Genomic DNA, 21,123 nt, shown 5'->3' on the forward strand with positions numbered 1-21,123 from the left:
GCACTCAGTTTAGGAAGAACTGGTATAATAGAAAAGAACTCTGGACACAGTCCTGACTTTAAGTTCAAGCCTGACCCCTCACTGGCTAGTGACCTTGTGCAAGTTGCAACCTTAGTGTCCTCCTTTGTAAAATGCGAACCAAACTCCTTGGGGCTTTGGTGGGGACCAAGTGAGACAATGCATGCTAAGGGCTTAGCATAGTGCCTGTCACGTTGTAAATACTCAATAAATAGCAACTACTTTTGTGATGCTCAAGAAATGCTGATGATAATAGCTAAAACCTAAAACACAAAGCAAAAGTTAGAAAGGAGGAATGCAGAAGCTTCAGGGGGAAATAAAAAGAAGGTCTCTCAACCCAGTATCTAATTAGTGCAAACATTGTTCTGTTACGCAGCCTTCCTTGATGCTAATTATTACATAGCTGTTTTGTGTGTGCACAGCTAATGAGCCTCTGAGCATGGAATTTGCCAAGGGAGATGGAAGCAGACACACAGCATGAAGTAAACTCTACAAACATTTATAGTTCCTGGTCCTCACGTCTGTCCCAGCCATTAGAAACAAAAATTTTTTAATAAGGATGGGAGTAAAACACCCAGGAGACTCTTCTTCCGGGTGAGTGTCCTGTGCTTTAACTGTGATTTCTCTATGCATTTTTGGGCAGCCAATGAATGAATGATGTGCTCTAGCGAGCCAGACCAGGACAGTTTAGTTGGACACATCATTCATTCATCAAGTCGGTACTATACGTTGAGCTCCTCTCAGGGACTAGGGACATGAGATGTGGTAACTTGCAAAGGGGCATGGGTTGTGGCTCCTGACCTCAGGAGGTTCAGGGTAGGGCAAGGCAGACATGCACTCACGGCAGAGGCAGGGATGAAAGTCTTATCAGAGGAGCCAGCCCTCGGAGAAAAGGCAGCGACTCAAGGCTCGGGAAGGGCAGTCTGGCAAGTCTCATATTGATCTCTTTTCTAATCCTTGAACAAAACAAGCTCTTTTTGGCCTCAGGACTTTGAACTTCCCCTTGTTTCATTTAGAACATTAGTATGGCTAGCTGCTCTATGTCTTCAAGTCCAAGTTCAAAAGTTACCTCTCAAAGGAGCTTTCCCCAGTTACTCTGTCTAACTTAGCCCCCTTCCCTTTTGGTCACTCTGACAGTTGGCTCTTTAGATTTTAAGACCACTTACTCTAATATGTAGTTCTAATTTTAATTACTAGTTATTTATTTTGGTCACTATTATCTACCCACCACCACCACTAGAACATAGCAGTAAGAGGGAAGGAAACTTGTTTAATATCAGTAGCACCTAACATACAACCTTTACCACTGTAGGCTCTTAATAGATCTTATAAATAAATGAATAAATTGGAAACAATGCCAAAGGACAGCATGCTGCTCTCTTTCATAGCCTTTGTACTCTGAGCAGTACATTGGCATTTATCCTCCTGATTTTCCTATTGCACTATAGGTCCATATAGGTCACTGATTTATCCCTGGTGCTAACTCTAGCCTATAGAACCCACTCCATAAATACTTGCTCAATGAACGAGCTGGGTTTTACAGAATGAAATGTATGAAGTATAGAAGAAGGAGAACAAGTTCCAGGTTTCTACAACCATAGGTGCAGAGAAATGGCCATATAAGAGTTCATGGCCCGTTCGGCCGTCGCTGGGAGTTTGATGTGGCTGAGGCAGAGTATACGGGCAACGCCAGGAACAAGGATCCAGCAGGGGCCAAACTGGATGATCACGTCCTGCTAACGAGCCAGGATCTGATTCTGTTGCTGGTGGAAGTGAGGATAAAAGAGGGATTTTAGGAAGAATAAGTGGGTCTGAAATTCATTACCTTTCTTAGATAAGAAACTGAGATGCCCATGTTGAATAGATACAGGGGTAGGAGCTGTACATAATGCAGGAGATCTAGAGTCAGGCTGCCTTGTATTTAAGTCCTGGCTCCTCTGCCTATTAGCTGTATCACCTTACGCTAGGCATCTCACTTCTCTAAGCCATAGTTTCCTTATACATAAAATTGGGGATGATCATAGTAACTGTTTCACAGAGTTTTTGTGAATATTCAATGACACAGGGTATGAGCGATGTACCCAGCTATAATCAAAACCTACTAGGCTCTCATGAAATATTAACTATAATTACTATCATTGTAATCACCATAATTCTTTTGCCTGAAAAGGTGCTGAGGGAAACGCCCACCTCAAGAAATCCATTTGGAAGGAAGGAAACAGTCTGAAAAACACTGCACATTTATCAGGCATTTTTACATAAATGACTTCATCTTTACAATAGTGCTATGAGATATTCGTTGACGACTTTAGTTTACAGAAGACAAAACAGATATTCTAATAAGAAAGTTGCAGAATTAGATTTTCTCACTTCAAGAACAGTATCATGGATGGGAAATAAAATAGACATTCGAAGATTTCCACAAGCAGAATAAAAAAGAAATGAAAACCTTGAGGCCAAACTGAATAAGAGTGTTTCCCTCTGATCAAAAAGAACAAAATCCCCATAAGAGGCCCCAGGCTGCCTCTTTCTGGTCAAACGCAAGGGCAGCAGCCATCAACCCCGTCAGGGGTCTTAGAGGGGAGGGAGCGCGTTCCAGGCTGGCCTACAGTGGGATTCTGTGCCTTCACCTCTCTCAACACAGTTAAAAGTCTCTCAGCCTAGCAAAGCTCATCCACAGAGGGCTGCATGCTCATTCCCAAGGGATGTCAGAGCCCAGAAAATAGAAAGAAATGTTGGGGAGCATCTTTTATCTTTAAAAGAACTAACAAAAGAATCTACTTAGCGGGAGAGAATTGAGAATGCTGGGAATATCACTTTACTGACCCCCTTTCCCATTTAATGATCAGTTGCTAAACGCTGTGTCCTGCACACAGCTGAATCTCACACTTAAATGGTTGCTGTCCTTTTGATCTTCAAAGATGAATTGCCAAACCTGAGAGGGCTAGGAAATCATCCAAAAAGAGAGAGCAGCGACATGGCAAAACTTCTAGAAATAGCTGGGAAGAACTAAAAGGAATTAGGGTTATCGAGAGCAGGCAAGTTTAACAAGGACTTGGTACCAGCGGAGCATGAATTGGTGGACAGGACAGCAAGAGGGATTAACACTGTTGCCTGGACCACCTGTGCACAGACGTCCATCCATGTGCTTCTCCCTCTGCCCACCCCAGAAACCATTTGTGAATACCCTTCTGTCAGGCAAACTTGGAAGCAGATATATGCCAAGCTGGCCTGTCAGTATCAAAAGGAGTTTCACAATACTTCACAGTATTTATGTATCTTGTTTATAAAGCAACTAATAATTTCCAGGTCAATGATAGCTCAAGATTCTAGAACGATCCAAGATGATCATTAGCCTGTATCATTTGTGGCACCTATAGGAAAAATCTCAGTTCACCTAGGTGCCTTCCACACAAGCCCCCACCTGGGCCTCATCTTTGACTCTGCACTCTGGTGATCGCTACCAGCAGCCCGCTCCCCTGGGCTGTACCTGCTCCCACAGACAGCACTGCCTGCAGGACCACAGCTTCCCCACAGAAGGGCCCATCCTGAGTCCCATTCAGCTCGGCCATCTTCTAATTCTACAGTGAGTCCATCCTCCAGGGGGACCACTGAGAAACACTTGTGGCTTGGAGAACAGTTATTTGCCCTCCGAAGGGTTCTCTGCTCTGATCTTTGATATAGCACTGTCAGCCCAGACTGGCCACAGCTCAGTTATTCCTGTGCATTATTTTCAAACTGAAAAGACTGAAATGACTCAACAAAGAATGACTGGTGGTTCCAAGAAGGAAAGACCTAACTCTCTCTACAGCTGGGTACTCAACTGGTCCAGTATGATTACTCCGGGCAGCTTTCTCTCCAAGAAATGTCATCAGTGCCTCTTCTAGCCCCACAGGAGAGAGGGGTAGGTCTGATGATATACTCCAACACATACTCCCTGAAGGATCACTTACTAAAGAGCAATTCAAATCCCTTTCAGCTTCTCTTCTCATACTTACAGGCAGAGTTTGGAAAGTTATAGACATTTCCCAGACGCTCTTACAACAGAATTTTATATGTGACCTACTTTCTACCATGCAGGCACTCTTAAATGAGTCTTAGAGGGAGAAGTGAACAAGTAGAAAATAAGGCCAAATTTGGGGATATTGGACATTTTGGCAAGAAAAGAGGTGGACGTGTCTGGTTTTAGGGGTACAGGGAAGGTGAAGTTTCCAGTGTCCAATTCTTAGTATTATATGTGCTGAGCAGTGGGTAATTTCAGCAAGAGGGTCTCTGCTATATCAGTCACGTATGGTGTGATTAGACATTTCTCTTGAATCTTTTGCCTTCTCTGCTGTATTGATGGATCCAAGTCAAATCCTCTGGCCCTTGTAGAGATTCTGTGAGCGATATAATACTCTTCAATCAACCCCTTTCTGCTTCATTAGTTAGAAAAGATCTTGCTGCGGCTAAAAACTCTGACAGGTACGGGATTTTCTTAATGAAAAATTTAAATTAATGCTCTCAATCTCTTTTCCTAAGAAATTAAAATCTCAAGAGCCCACACAATTGCTCACCAATTTCTCCCTGCCGGATTCTGGCAGCAATTAAGCAAATTCCAGTTGTAACCTTTCAGTCAATCAATGACCTTCCCCAGAGCAATCTGTCCCCATCCCCAGGAAAGCTACATTCCAATTTTGCATCTTTCAATTCTTATGTCTACATTAGAATATCAGTAGTCTCCCTTCTTCTGTGTATATAATATAGAAGTGAAAGACTAAAACCTCTCTTCAGATTAAGTGGGATTCCAACACAAGAGAACCTTTAGATAAGGATTTCCAAACTGATATCTGGTATCACTGAAAGTGTGGACCAAGGCTAGAGAATAGAGTTTGTACAATATTGACACAGCCATAGGAAGGACCACTTCTTTACCTCAAAAGGTAATGCTGTTAGAATGGAGTGTAATGAATTTTAAGACAATTTTTAACCAAAGCAAGTGAGATATTTAGTAATTTCCCAAAGTTTAGATGGCAATTCTAGATATTAAGCGCCTCCTCTCCCCAAGCATGTCTTTTCTGTTTCCCAGTACTTTATTTTATTTTAATTGGAGTATAATTGTTTTACAATGTTGTGTTAGTTTCTGCTATACGATGAAATGAATCAGCTCTATGTATACATATCTCCCCTCCCTCTTGGACCTCCCTCCCATTCCTCCCCCACCATCCCGTCCATATAGGTCATCACAGAGTACTGAGCTGAGCTCCCTGTGCTATACTGCAGGTTCCCACTAGCTATCTGTTTTACACATGGTAGTGTATTTATGTCAAAACTAATCTCCCAATTCATCCCACCCTCCCCCTCTCCCCCTGTGTCCATGCGTCAGTTCTCTCCTCTCCCCAAGCAAGTCTTTTAATCTTTTAGCCTTGTTAATAATCAAGTCACAACGATTATCCCCCAAGGGGCATGTTGTCCCATCTTTCCTCAATTTCATGCTGGGTTGTCACAGCCTTACCAACATCTTTCTATTCCATTCTAAAATTTAAAAAGCATGTTTTTCACACTGAAAATCATGCAGTTTGCATATTGATCCACTACCATTTCCCAAAACAAGAGGCCAGTAACTGAGCAAAAGAGTTTTATAAAACAAAAAAAAAAACCAGACAAAAAAATCCCAGAACCTGATGATGTGTTTCATGAGAAGGATAATGATGTGTGGCGAAAAAAAGGTACATGCTAGCTATAAGGTCGGTGACTGGGTTTAAAAAGGCAGAATAATGATGTCAAAAGAGCACAAAGCCTGGAACTGATTCTGCTACTCAACAATAGGGGGACTTGGATGAATCACTGATTTTTTTTGTCCTCACTTGTTACATGAGGGTCCCATCAATCACAGGCAAGGTCCCCAGATGCTCTACCATGTAATGAGTCTAGGAATTGAGATTTATCTAATACTACCAGAGTTTCATGAGTTTGTAAAACCTAGTGGCAGCACAGTGCGATTGAAAAGGCAGTGGGTCTTCTGAGTCAGTCTGACTTTGAATTTGAATCCTGGTTTCAACACTTACAAGCTGTGAAACCTCGGGCAAGTTGCTTAACCTCTCTGAGCCTGTGTTTTCTTATATATAAAGTAGGATAAATAAAATACACTACATAGTGTTGCTTTGAAGCTTAAATTAAGCTTCAAGTTAAATTAACTGATGAGGTAAAAAGGAAAGAAATTGGGTGATTTGTAGAGACGTGGATGGACCTTGAGACTGGCCTTCAGAGTGAAGTAAGTCAGAAAGAGAAAAACAAATATCGTATATTAACGCATATATGTGGAATCTAGAAGAATGGTACAGATGAACTGGTTTGCAAGGAGGAAATAGAGACACAGAAGTAAAGAATAAACGTATGGACACAAAGGGGTGAAGGAGGGGTGGGATGAATTGGGAGATTGGGATTGACATATATGCACTAAGACGTATAAAATAGATCCCTAATGAGAACCCACTGTATAGCACAGAGAACTCCACTTCGCTGTACAGTAGAAACTAACACAACATTGTAAAACAACTATATCCCAATAAAAGAAATAATAAAATAAAATAAATTAAATGATGAGGAGTGCCTATGACAGTGCCCGAGTCAAAATTAGCGGCTTCCCTACCTCCCTCTTTTTCATGTCCTGAGCTAAAATAGGAGAAAGCATTGATGACTTATTCTTTCCTGAATAAAGGAAGAAACTAATTTATTATTGTATAACTTTGAGAAAAATTTGCTTAAATGACTTCTTTACTACAGCTTCCACCAGTCTTTGGTGGATCTAGTGTACAAAACCTTTTTCTCCTCTTTTAGCATTTATTTATTTTACAAATATTTATTCAGCACTTAACTATGTGCTGCTCCGTGTTCTAAGCAAAAGGGATACAGTGGAGAACAAAATAGACCAGGTCCCCATCCTCCTGAAACTTATGCTCTGGGAGATGTCTTTCATAACAGTTTTAGAAATAATGTCCTAGAAATTGTCTTCTTCCATTTGGGCATCATCCTGCACGTCAGTACTGGGCTTTACAAACCTCACCTTCTCCTCTTTCAAAGGAAAATAAACTCATGGAGGTTACCTTATACTCATATGAGATTAAGTGAGAAATCTGCAGGGTATAAAAGAGAACATGAATTTAGAGTCAACCAAATGTGGACTCTGTCATTTATTAGAGACGTAACCCTGGGCAAATATTGAATAAATTAACCAGGGTTCCTCAGTTTCCTTCATACCACTATTTACTTGCAAGGAAATATGGAATTTTTATGAGATAATATATGTAAAACACTTAAAGCAAGGCATGAGATTAGAAACAGAACAATACTAATCATAATAGAGATTCCATCTTATTACTTGTTTTTCCATTGATCAGAAATAAAGGAGCTATCTTAAGTGCAGAAGTTCACACAGGGAAAGCTGTAATATCCATTCATGATTATTTGAGAAAAATGGTATAAATATATATGAAACCCACACATGCCACCTGTTACATTTTACTTAAACCAGGAAACATATGTCATGGAAAGTGTGAGTGAATCCCATTAAGAAAATCTTCTATCTGACATGTCTCCCTAGCTCAACTCGTAGGATAAGATATTCTTTGTGCAGAGTTCCTGGTGCCAAAACAGGATTCATAGAACCCTCCACTGTTGAGAGGGAAAAGGTTAGTTTTAACAAAGGTATGTTATGCACAAAAAGAAGAGTACATTTTAATGACCTACGAAATGCATAACTGGTAATGTTGTGAAATACAGACCTCAGGGTAATTCCATTTTCAATTAATTATCTACCTTAATTTTTGACATAAAAAATTACAGACTGTCTACACGCTTGAAATATTTTTACCACTATTTTTCAAGCCTGAATCAGACTTTTAACCTTCATTACATATCACTAAATGGGAAATGTAAAACGGTGAACTATTTACCAGTCCAATTAAAAAGGAGCCACACTTAATGTGTTTATCAAATATGCTGAGGAGTCTTTTTTAATCATGTTCCCATTTTGTCCGATATATTCCAAGCTTTTCAACATTCTCCATGTTCACCCAGCCCCACCATCAGCCACCACCTGCTAATCACGATCCCATTTTTTTCCTCCCCATCCATTAAGCTGCAGTTTCTCTCACCGCAGGAGAGAACAAGGATGGCATGTGTGCTTGTGTGTGTGTGTGTGTGTGTGTGTGTCTATGAATTTCACACTAGAGCAGTAAGTCTCAATTTTAGTTGACACTGAAATCTCCTAAAGAACATTTTAATTTTCAAAATGACTGATGCTGATTTAGTTGGTCTGGGTTATACTTGGGTACTGGGACTTTTATAAGTTCCCATAGAAAATTGTGTGTGCAGCCCAGGTTGAGAACCACTGGACTGGAACATAGAGACGTCTTCAATCCCTTTTCTTTTCCCACTCTATATTTATGCTGAAGATGTTGGTTCTCTGACTAGGTTAAAAATCAATTACTTTGAAAACTGTATCTGTTAGTTCTTCCACTTTGGGGACTATCTCACTGAATAGATAAGGCCACTGATTTCCATTAGATCTGTATAGTTGCCTCCAGATGAGTGACATTTGTACAGCTGGCACACGAACTCAGTGCACTGACCCTAGCCCCACGTCATGCCTTCCAAATATGCACTACAATCAGCAGAGGCTTCCATGCTCTGGAAAGAGCAGCCTGAATCCTAGACATTCACCTGCAGGTCCACCCTGCTTCTAGCCATCCTGAAGTTGGAGGTAACCATTTCTATGGACCACCTCATCAGAGGCTAAAAGAGTGAGGCCTGTGAAGGGGGTCCTTCCTGACCATCAGTGGCAAGTCAGCCAATCCTCCCCAGTTTCTGGGGATATTCTTATATTCATTTATTATGGATTTCATCTTCATTTTTCTGAGTTTCTCCTTATAATTAATCTAGCTCGTATGAATTTTCAGGTCCATTTTAGAATCAAAAATGAGCAAAGGCCAAGGAGATATTTTAATGCAGAGTTCACTGAGGCCCACTGTATTCATTTGCTAGGGCTGCCATACACCGAACCAAAGAGTACGTGGCTTAAATAATAGAAATTGATTTTCTCACAGTTCTGGAGGCTAGAAGTCCAAAATCGAGATGTCAGCAGGGCTGATTTCTTCTGAGGCCTTGCTCACTGGCTTGTAGATGGCTGTCTTCTCCCTGTGTCTTCACATGGTCTTCCTTGTGTGTCCGTATGTGTCCTAATCTCCTCTTCTTATATGCCAGTCATATTGGAATAGGCCCACCCGTATGACTTCATTTAACTCTAATCTCCTCTTTAAAGGCTCTATCTCCACATACAGTCACATTCTGAGGTGCTGTGGGTTAGGACTTCAACATTTGAATTTTGGGGGAAATAACTCAGCCCATACAACAATGAAATAAAAGAGTTTAACACCTCTTTGTCTTCCCTCAGCTGGGATTCTATTCGTATGAAACCATGGCCGTGATAATTGGTTTGGTTTACTTTCTCCAGCATGAGAGCAGAGTCTGACTGTCTGGGAATGGATAGAAAGATAGCTCTGTGTAATTCTGAAATTCCATGATAAATGTAGATGGTAAGCTAATCTAACTAAACAAATATGAAGGCTCTGAAAAAAATATTAGAAATACAGCGCCTATCAAGTTATGTGGTAGAAAAAGGAAAAAATATAAAATAATTTAACTGATTTCATGAAAACTATATATGTTGATAATCTAGGAGAGCCTTGATTTTTCATTTTCAGCCTCTTGATCTTTCTAAGTTTGTCCATACTTGTCAGGATGTAGTCCTGATTTAGGGCTTGAAATATATAGTCACCATGCAGCTGTCTTAATTGGCCTGTTTTGCTAAGTTGTTTATTTGTGCAAGGAGACTGTTCCTATCCCCCCATCTGTGCAGAGGACTTCAATTTGAATTCATCAATTGCCTACTGAAAAGTACTTGCACGATGCTCAATATATGAGCCTTTCTCAGTCCCCTTCTAAAGGTAATTCACCCAAGATTTCCTTCTGGAGTTTGCACATCTGAAGATCCTGCCTGAGTCCGTCAATCCACTCAGATTAAAATTATGGTTCAGGGGCTTCCCTGGTGGCACAGTGGTTGAGAATCTGCCTGCTAATGCAGGGGACACGGGTTCGAGCCCTGGTCTGGGAGGATCCCACATGCCGTGGAGCAACTAGGCCCGTGAGCCACAAGTACTGAGCCTGCGCGTCTGGAGCCTGTGCTCCGCAACAAGAGAGGCCGCGATAGTGAGGCCCGCGCACCGCGATGAAGAGTGGCCCCTGCTTGCCACAACTAGAGAAAGCCCTCGCACAGAAACGAAGACCCAACACAGCAAAAATAAATAAATTAATTAATAAAGTCCTACCCCCAACATCTTCTTTAAAAAAAAAAAAAATTATGGTTCAAAGGCAGGAACCTACCTTGAGGTTTGGGCTTAGTCAGTTTGCCACAGGGCTTGGAGATGGTGACTGTCTTCTGACAGTCAGCGTTGTGGAGGGCTCGCTTCAGGCTTCCAGTTCTGGTCTTCAAGGCCGTATTCAGATCACATTCTCCCCAGGCCTGGAACTGGTATTTGCACTCCGCTAGAGGCAGGGTAGGACCAAACAGAAATCTGTGAGTTCGTCTTGGAGTGCCACGAAGATAGACACTTTTGTTAACTTTTTGTAGTGAGGTAATTGTAGGTTCATATGCAAGAAATAATACAGAGAGATCCCATATGCCCTGCACCCAGTTTCCCTCAGTGGTGATATCCTGCATAGCTATAGTCCAATAGCGCCACCAGGAAATTGACGTGGACACAGTCCATAGATGTTATTTAGGTTTCCCCAGTTTCACCTGCACTCATTTGTGTATATGTACGTGTGCACATTTAATCCTCGGTGACTTTATCGCATGTGTAGGTAAGAGTGAGTACCCCCACCGTTAGTATTCAAACAACTTCTAACACAAGGGTCCCTCGGGTTATCCTTTTACAGTCAGAACTTAACTTTCTTCTTCCTTTCCTACCTCCTTAACCCTTGGCAATTACTAATCTGTTCTCCACCTCTGTAATTGTGTCATTTTACGAATGTTATATAAACGGAGTCATACAGTATGTAATCTTTTGAGACTGGCTTGTTTTGCTCAGCAAAATTTCCTGAAGGTCCATCCAAGTTGTATTAATCAATAGTCTGTTCCTTTCATTGTTGAGGAATCCTCCATGGTATGGATGTACCCCAGTTTGTTTAACCATTCACCAGTTGAAAGATTATCTGGGTCATTCCCAACTTTTGGTAACCGCTAAAGCTGCTATATACGTTCATGTATAGGTTTTTATAAGAACATAAATTTCCATTTCTCTAGGATAAATGCCTAAGAATGAAACCACTGCATGGTATGGTAAACACAAGTTCAGTTTTGTGAAAAACTGCCATACTCTTTGCCAGTGTGGCTCTACTATTCTGTCTTCCCATCACCAATGTATGAGTGATCTAGTTTCTCTGCATCCTCGCTAGCAATTGATGTTATTTCTAATTGTAGCCGTTCTGATAGGTGTGTAGTATATAGTGATGTCTCTTGGTTTTCATTTGTATTTTCCTAATGGAGAAAAGATGGTGAACATCTTTTCAGGTGTTTATTTGCCACCTATATATCCTCTTCAGTAAAATGTTTGTTCATGTCTTTTGCCCACTTTCTAATTGGATTGTTAGTTTTGAGAGCTCTTTATATATTCTAGGTATAAGACCTTTAAGACACACTTTTTAGGACATTTTGCGTGTAGTTCTTTAGGGTACCCATATAGAATTTAAGATCAAATGTATCTGAATTTCACCATGCCTTTATAGAATTTACCTCCATTCATAAAAAGTTATAACCCCAAAGGTGGTAGAGAATGAAAAAGATATAGTACGTATATTCACTATCCTTCTCCATTGATCCATAAGCTAAAGCACATTTCTGTAAACCAGTGAGAATTTTTGGGGCATTGTGTCCCACTATGGCTGAGAAAGACAAAGAATCAGAATGTGAAAAAACAGGCAATTTGGGTGTTCAGTGGTGGGTTTAAAGTTGGAAGTGTGAAAGATTCCTTCTCAAATAAGGAGATGAGGTCAGCATGAAACTGGCAATAGTCAGTGAGAGAAAATCTGTGAAAAGTGGCTCATAGTAGCCCTGCTGGATCTGGTAAGTAAATCTATGAACCAGTGTGGAGAGTGGGGAGGGAAAAAATAGAGAGAGAGGGCCTGGAAGTAACAGAAAGAGATCTGGAGGAGGAGGAGAATAAGTAAGAAAAGAGGAAGGGAAGATCAAAGGAATCTAAAAATAGAAGAAGGAAAGAGAACACTGCTAGGAGGGATCAAGGGCATATTTTCTGTCCCTTTTGGTAAGATAGTGGCCTCAGTCAGGGACTATTCTGACACGCCCACCGAAAGGAAACATGCAGCAATATCCGGAGATATTTTCAGTTGGTGCAGTTGGTGAGGTGGGGAGTGCCACAAGAAACTAGTGGGTAGAAGTCAGAGGTGCAGTTAATTATCCTACAATGCACAGGACAGCCCTCCCTCCAGGACAAAAAACTGTCTGGCCCCAAATTCTGGTAGAATTGAAAATGAGGGACCTGGGGTTAGGCGAGATGCTTGGTTATTTTGCATCTGATAAAATAAACTTGTTAAAATAATAAATAGAGTCAACCTCAAAAAGATGCTTGATGGAAGAATGACAGAATTATCTCAGGGTGGACAACTAAATGACTAGGACAGAAGCGGTGGGGTTTACCTCCAAATTGCTTTTTCCAGTTGCAGGGGATCTTACATCTCTGGGTCTTCATGGTTTGTTTACACTCAACTCCGGTCCGGGTGCCCTCCCGGGTGCCCAGCCCACAGTCCCCACTGGTGGGCACACACACACTCCACTGCCATTCTCCACAGTCAGACTTCTTCACTTTCTTTTCTGAAAGGGCGGAAGGAAAAACAATCAACGTCCAGAAAACTCTTTAACTGCTAGATATAACCAAGTTAATTCCTGAGCTCCATAATTGCATGGTTGTGCTTTTAACCTCTATCTTCAGTGTCCAGTAAAGAGTAGGAACTCGATAGGTGTTAGCTGAATGGTTGAATCAACCAATGACCAAGAGAATGGAGAAAGAAACCTAAGGAGCTAGAACTAATATTCATTTAACTCTTACTATGTGCCAGGGACTGTGCTAAGTGATTTGCTGACATCTCCTTTTAGAAGCAAACATTTCTGAAAAAGAGAAGATGATCAAAGTCAGTTAAACCTAAAAAATGATAAAATATTCTTTGAGAAGTAACAGTTGTCAGATTAGCCATTTCAATGCATGTCAGCGTTCCTTTCTCTGTCTTATAGGTGGAATAGCATAAATTAAATGTGGTGGACCACAGATGTAATAGACTCTCAGCTCCACAGCCTCCTTATGACATTGCGAGTGACACAGAAAAGGTGCTTTATCCTCCCTAAGCTTCAGTTTCCTCCTTTGTAAATATGAGATAAAACAAAACTTGCTTGCCGGACTCTTTTTGAGGAAGAGTGTCAACATAAGTAAAACACTTGATTCCTGGTCAATTTTCTGTATGTTGTAGCTGTTAATATGATCATTATTATTTCAGTCAATAGTTAATGATCACCACCTATACTTCAGGACTTAGAGTGGGGGGCGGAATCAGAGGGGATGTCACTTAGGTTCCTCTAAATACTTGGAAGGAAGGAAGTGGGGAAGAAAGGAAGAAAGAAAAGGAGGGAGGGAGGGAAGGAGGGAAGGATTAGATGGATGTTAATCAGTGAAGAGTTTTGTGTTCATAACCATATTGCTTACCTGGTTTCTCTTTCTTTCCTGCTTCAGCAGTATCCACAGCTGCTAAAATGAAGATAAATGCCAGGAAGGCAGCTGCAAATTTCCGACGCTGCTGCAGGTACTGTTGAGTCTGCATTCTAGGAACAAACAGAGAGACAGAAGAAGGTGGCATCAACCTAAGTAACTATATATAGTCATCCTTATAACTCCCGACAGTTCGCAAAAACAGCCATGGTGTTGTAGCGCACGTGGATAATCTGAATGGACACGGTGAATGGATTACCTGTGTAGGTATATGTTTGCTGTTATCTTCAGAGGCATCAGTAATGACCAACATCTCAGATTTTTTTTATCGTTTCCATCATCATGATTATCTTATCATCATAGTTCTATTATTCATTGGTCCACTGAAGAGTAAAGCCCAGAACAGAAGAAGAGCTAGCACACCTTCGATCTATAGCAAAAACACTTCTAAACTCACATGTGCTGAAAATCCACTAAATTCTAGGATGGAATGAAGAGTTTACACTTACTCATAATTTGAAATTCTCCACATTTGATATGAATAAAAATCCCAGGATAACATTATGAAGACTCCCTTAGAACTTAAAGTCATTTGCGACAGCCTAGTGTCAGTATGATTGCCTTGCTGAGCAAACTTGGGAAGTCTCAGTTCAAGCCCCAGGACAGCCCACTTCTCGAAGCTACACCAAGTCACTGGCTGCAGCAACTCACCTGGAAGCCCTTTATCTCTATCTGGTATGTTCATGGTGTTTTATACTTCATATAAAAATGACAGGAATAACATATGGTCATTAACTCTGAGAATTTTTCTTCCAGAAGTATAGATTGTATAGATTGTTTAGATAATTTTACATTCTCATGAATGTAAACAATAAAACATCACACATATAAGGGATTGAGATCACTCTATTCTGCAATTTGCTTTTCCTCATTCAAACACATCTATGAAATGATGTCCTTGTCCGTGAATTTTTCCCCCTTTCTGTGACATTGGAAATGCTATCCCTTATTAGTGTTTTTTTAATTGATGACTCTAGATTCCATTGTATGGATGAAGCATATTTCATCTATCAGTTAAAGTTAGTATTTTGGTCATTTGGTCCTTTCAATGAATCTTACATCCTAAATAGCTACTCAGCATCTCCATTACTTTCTAAAATCTAAAATTAGGTGTTTTGTTCTTCCTCTTAATGCTAAATTTTTATAACTATACTTCACTGATGGTCAGACAGAAGAGTTCCTACTGATGCTGAGACTTTTCCTATGACTCTCATTGGACATGAACTATATGAGAAGCCAATCTGGATGTACTGGTTGGCAAGCCTTCTCAGAGCTGAGTACCCTGGTGCACCTACACTACTATACATATATGACTTAGCCATGCGTCATTTACAATTATTAGGTGTAATGTGAACCAAGGTGAAGGTCTTCTGTTGTTTTCTCCAAAGGCTGTCCAAGAACATACTCGCAGTGACTAACCACTTTGGTGGCAGAAACTTTTCATCTGAACTTTCTTAAAGGGTAAGTTAACTTTTAAATTCAGAACTTTAAAAATTTAACATATTTCTTTCCAAGTTGGAGTACACCTTTATGTTTCACAATTACCTTTGAATACCTGAAATATTTAGATTGTGAATTAGATGAGAATTCAGAAATTTCCATCATGAAAGCACAGCTCTTGAGAGAACTTTCTGGCCAAGCAATGGAGAGATGCTTGCAGAGCCTTGTAAAGAAATGTCACTGAGGAAGCATGGCCACTTGGCAGAAACAGAAAGAACTCTTCCATAAATAACACACACACACAGAGTTATTAATAGAAAGGTGCTATTGCTGGCTATTTTAACCTCAGCATTTCTAGCCTGACATTGCTAAGTTCTTACTTTTATAATTATTTCCAAAAAGCTTTCTCTCAATCAAGTTAAATTCACTTAATTTCAAGGAAAAAAAAATCCCACATGGGCCAGAATTTCCTGACCAAAAATTTCTTTTGAGTCATAGAATGGTCTATTAAACAAGTGATCTTAACTATAGTGGGAGCAGAGAGGAAGGAAGGAGACAGGAATTGGGATGAGAGCTGGTAGAACGGAAGTGCACTCTAGTCTATGTTATTTCTCCTATTGATTCAGAAAAATTCGGAATCTTAATTAGTGGGCAAGCGGTTAATTTCAGCTTTTAGATGTTCTAAAGAAAAATGCATGCAATTCCATGCGTACAGGGAAAATGTGTAAAGTATGTGATCAGCAATAGGTGTGAGTTGGAGAATCTTCTCAACCTCTTTTCCCTTCCCTCCCGTTTTGCCTACCATTCTGTTTAAGCCTCTATTTTGATAGCTTAAGATTTTTTTTGGGTAGAGCAAATGAAAAAATGGTTATTTAAAAGAGGAGAATAAGGGAGTTTAGAAAAGAGATGACTCAAATTATCCAAAAGCCCAAGTAGCATGCTGGTGCCTTGGTACCGTGGCAAAACCTTGGGTAATTAAACATGTGTAGATAACAGTTTCCCTTGCTTGTGGTATTTGCATAGTTGATTATTTGTCCTTAGCATCAAGCAAAGGCAAAAGCATCTGTATATGGTTTAACCCTGCCTGCTATCCAACAGTTGCTAGATGAGCATGGAGGCAAGAACATTGACCTTAAGGAAGTGGTCAGGATCATGACTTATTTTTCACACGGAGGGAAATAAAACAGTGGCAGAATAAGCCTTGCTAAGTCAGCTCAGTTCTTTTGAATAATTTACTTATTTTCACCCCCTCCTACTGCCATCTTGTGTTGAGCTTGCTCTGACAGATTTAATTTCATAGGGTTTAACGGTTAAGTTGAAGACTACCCTAGATGTCTGTTGTCTGGAAATTATTGTTGAGTTATCTCAATCACTAATAAGTATGAAGTTCAGGGTTTCCCCTGAGTTGGTTTCTGAAACCAACTCAGGGGAAAAGTGTTAATTTATTAAGTCCTGGTCACTTCTATGGAGAAATCGCTGATGAAAAGGAAAAGAGAGCTCTCCTTTCCTTTAGCATTTTAATAGGATCTAGAATTTTTAAAGATGATTAACATCTCGTGTAAACACAAAACAAGAATGCTGGAATCTGTCTCTTAGTGATCTGTTTGGAATGACTAATATAGGATTTGAGGCAGAAGCTTTGGCTTAAACTTCAGCTCCACCATATAATTTTTGGAATGTTCTTGGGCAAATCACAACCATTTGAACCGCTGTTTTGACATCTACAAAGTGGGTTTGATTATAACAACAACTTGAGAGGTTTATTGTGAAAATGCAAGATGTAGACACAGAGCTAACCCAGAATATCAAGAAATATATTATTAGTTGTTGAATAAAGTTAATTCACCCCTACACTCGTATTACTTACTAAAAGGAAGTACTTCTTTTTATTAAGACATAACAAGCATGACACTTTAAGCCGTCTAATATCTAAAATCAAAAGATAAAAATTTTAAAAAACAAAAAAGGAGACAGAGATATGATTTAATGCCAACTAAAGATTTGTTCAGCTTTCTAAGGATACAAATTTGTTCAGCCTTTTGACTTCTTAAAAAGTTAAAATAAACTCAAGGACCTTCATGCCCAGTATTTCTTTGGAGTTCGCTGAAGTAAAGAGACTCCATGTTGAGAATTAGGGAAACTGTTGATGTAATTTAACGTGTATGAAATGAAAAAAAAAAATCTAACTTTGCAACTGCATTTTATGCCTCTTGTGTGGTGAAACTATTCTACTGCCCTCTTTATTTCAAGTACCTAGGATAGGAACCCAGCACTTAGTTGCCACTCAGTAAAATTTTTGCCAGCAAAAATTATCGCCAAAACATGGTATCAAACAGAGGAATTAATATTCATGCTAAAATGATGTCTCAGCCCTTTGTCTATACCATGGGATATAAAATTCACTGAAGAAATTGGGCTGGAAACAACCAGAATCTAAAGCAGTTTCATACATACAGGAATGGTCAGTGAATGATTTGCAATGCTTCTGCACCATATATTACACATCATCAGACTTTTCTAGATATTTTGTGATCTACGTGCCTAAATTTCTGTGAAAAAGTATATTTTTCCTTTTTATAGGTCACTTTTTTTCATTTTCACCAACTCTTCTTCAAGTCGGAATCCTCATATTGATTTATTTTCAAATGGTTTGGTCATTGCCTTAGATTCCTAAAGTCTCATATAAATAGCCATTATGTTTACAATGGAATCTTTTGCTAAATCAGACCTTCACTTTGACCTTGTTAAGCTTATTTAAAAAACAAGCCTTGAAAAGAATGTGTCCCAAGCACGTGTGTGCATGATGACCTCAGGTACACTCTACTCACACCCCAGGAATGAGTTCAACAGTGTTCCATCTTTGATTTTAACTAAGTGCATTATCAATTAGGTGGATAAAGAAGGACATTCACTTAATTTTGTACAACTCAATAGAAACAGGCAACTTTAAGGCTGAAATATTTTCATGGCATGGTGGCACCTGCTGGAAAAATGTGATATTTTAAGACATCTTCTTTAGACATCTATTCACTGATTTTTAGAGCACCTACTAAGGGCCAGGTGTATGCTGGGCATGGGAACATGATAAAAGAATATGATTCAGCCCTCCCCCTAAAGGAGTTCTGTCTAACTGGGAGAAAAGGGAGAGAAATGATTCACTATGGTAAACATCATTAAAAGTTTATACACGTAGTGCTAGCTCAGTACATAGGCTCAAGTGATAATTTTGCTTAGCAAGGTTGAGTGAGGTAGAGGGCTGGGTATATTTTACCTTTTTTTTTTTTAATAGTTGAAGTCTTCTAAATAAAGAAAAGAGGGAAGGAAGAGAAATTCAGGCAGAAAGGACCAAATAAGTGAATATGTGGAGATGATGTTTATAATACATTCAGTGACAGAATGTGATTAGAATAGAGTGTACAGTAGTAAGTAACAGTGGGTGGACCTCAAAAGGAGAAAGATATAATGCGTTAATCCTGGGAGCTGTGAGGGAGGAAGATAGACAGAGTTATTAACTGGTCTGGAGAAGTGAAACAAGGGAAGGTCAGGGAGGGAGGAAAAGGCTGCATGTTGTATAAACGTGACTAAAACCCTAAATTACCACCAGAGGGGCAGCCACCATACTCAACAGTCCATCCAGATATCTTTAATATAGTACATTTGTTACCCTTTTGGCTTTGTTTTTATTTTTGTTTATCAGTTTTGTGGCTGTTCTATGTACTTTGGTTCATTTTGGGGTGTTTATTACCAAAGTATTATGATTGGAGTCAAGAATGAGCTCCAAGACTCAAAAACTTCATACTCAAAAAAAAAAAGTTCACACACACACACATTTAAAAATCCCTTCTGATATTCATTAGAAAAATAAAGTTGGGCTAAAGCAGTGATTTTTAGAGCACCGGTGTTTCCAGGAAGAGGTCAAAGGCTGCTGCCAGGCGTTAAAGGATCCTGAAAATGTGTGTCGAAAGCCACCCTTCTGTGCCCATAGCTCCCACCCTTATCTCAGCTTCAGCTGGAGCAGCTCTTCTTTAACTACTTTCCTTAGTGGCTTCCTCGTAAGTTGTCATTTGTCAAGAAAGAAAAATGTATTTAAAAGTCACTGGTCTGGCCAATATCAAGATCTATCCAGTAGGGGATATGATGGTACAAAACAGTATTTTTTCAAAAGGTAGAAATGGGAAAATGTCTCAAGTAGGTGATGTAAATATGGAATATATTTGAGTATGCAAAATGCCTTGCTTGTGGTAGCAAAAACAGGAATTTTACAAGTGTGTATTCTAACTATTCCATACCTCACATTAAAGTTGGACATGATTATGTCCTCTTATCAAAGATCAAACACACAGTATAACAAGTATGATTACAAATATGAGGAAAATATCTCAGAAAATCATAAGGCATTAAAAACAAAATTTTTAATACTGTGGGAAGAGAAGAGCCTTTGGAGTCAGCCAGATTTCTTCCACATAAGCTTCGTCACTTATTATATCTGTGATGTGGACAAAGCAGTCACTCCCTTTTACTCTCAGTATCCTCCTGTAAGAAAATTTAGTTTTATCACGCAGGCTCGTTGTTTGTTTAAAGATCACAATGAGAGGAGACCTTCAAGATGGCGGAGGAGTAAGACGCGGAGATCACCTTCCTCCCCACAAATACATCAGAAATACATCCACATGTGGAACAGCTCCTACAGAACACCTCGTGAATGCTGGCAGAAGACCTCAGACTTCCCAAAAGGCAAGAAACTCCCCCATGTACCTGGGTTGGGCAAAAGAAAGAACAGAGACAAAAGAATAGGGACGGGGCCTGCACCTCTAGGAGGGAACGTGAAGGAGGAAAAGCTTCCACACACTGGGTAGCCCCTTCACTGGCAGAGACGGTGGGGGGGGGGGGCTTTGGAGCCACGGAGGGGAGCGCAGCAACAGGGGTGCAGAGGGCAAAGCGGAGAGATTCCCGCACAGAGGATCGGTGCCGACCTGCACTCACCAGCCCGAGAGGCTTGTCTGCTCACCCGCCGGAGCGGGCGGGGCTGGGAGCTGAGGCTCGGGCTTTGGAGGTCGGATCCCAGGGAGAGGACTGGGGTTGGCGGCGTGAACACAGCCTGAAGGGGTTAGTGCTCCACGGCTAGCTGGGAGGGAGTCCGGGAAAAAACCTGGAGCTGCCGAAGAGGCGAGAGGGTTTTTTTTCCCTCTTTGTTTCCTGGTGCGCGAGGAGAGGGGATTCAGAGCGCCTCTTAAAGGAGCTCCAGAGACGGGCGCGAGCCGCGGCAATCAGCGCGGACCCCAGAGACGGGCATGAGACGCTAAGGCTGCTGCTGCCGCCACCGGGAGGCCTGTGTGCGAACACAGGTCACTAGCCACACGCCCTTCCGGGGAGCCTGTGCAGCCCGCCACTGCCAGGGTCCCGGGATCCAGGGACAACTTACCCGGGAGAACGCACAGCGCGCCTCAGGCTGCAACGTCACCCCGGCCTCTGCCGCCGCAGGCCCGCCCCACACTCCGTGACCCTCCCTACCCCCCGGCCTGAGTGAGCCAGAGCCTCCGAATCAGCGGCTCCTTTAACCCCGTCCTGTCTGAGCAAAGAACAGACGCCCTCCGGCGACCTACACGCACAGGCGGGGCCAAATCCAAAGCTGAGCCCCTGGGAGCTGTGAGAACAAAGAAAAGAAAGGGAAATCTCTCCCAGCAGCCTCAGGAGCAGCGGATTAAAGCTCCACACTCAACTTGATGTACCTGCATCTGTGGAATACCTGAATAGACAACGAATCATCCCAAATTGAGGAGGTGGACTTTGG

At 40.9% G+C, this 21,123-nt stretch overlaps 1 protein-coding gene across 3 annotated transcripts in view; it reads right to left on the reverse strand.

The window, feature by feature from the left end:
* The window catches only part of PTN (pleiotrophin), a 96,882-nt gene that overhangs the window by 9,133 nt on the left and 66,626 nt on the right, over positions 1-21,123 (reverse strand). For all 3 annotated transcript variants that reach the window (XM_067747117.1, XM_067747115.1, XM_067747116.1), the window contains exons 2-4: positions 13,830-13,945; positions 12,773-12,946; positions 10,441-10,602 (exon numbers count right to left, since the gene is read on the reverse strand). In XM_067747117.1, coding sequence (XP_067603218.1) covers positions 10,441-10,602; positions 12,773-12,946; positions 13,830-13,944 — 451 coding nt within the window. In that variant the 5' untranslated portion in view covers position 13,945. The remainder of the gene's footprint in view (positions 1-10,440; positions 10,603-12,772; positions 12,947-13,829; positions 13,946-21,123) is intronic.

This window comes from Pseudorca crassidens, chromosome 8, assembly GCF_039906515.1.
Source record: "Pseudorca crassidens isolate mPseCra1 chromosome 8, mPseCra1.hap1, whole genome shotgun sequence".
Lineage (NCBI taxonomy): Eukaryota > Metazoa > Chordata > Mammalia > Artiodactyla > Delphinidae > Pseudorca > Pseudorca crassidens.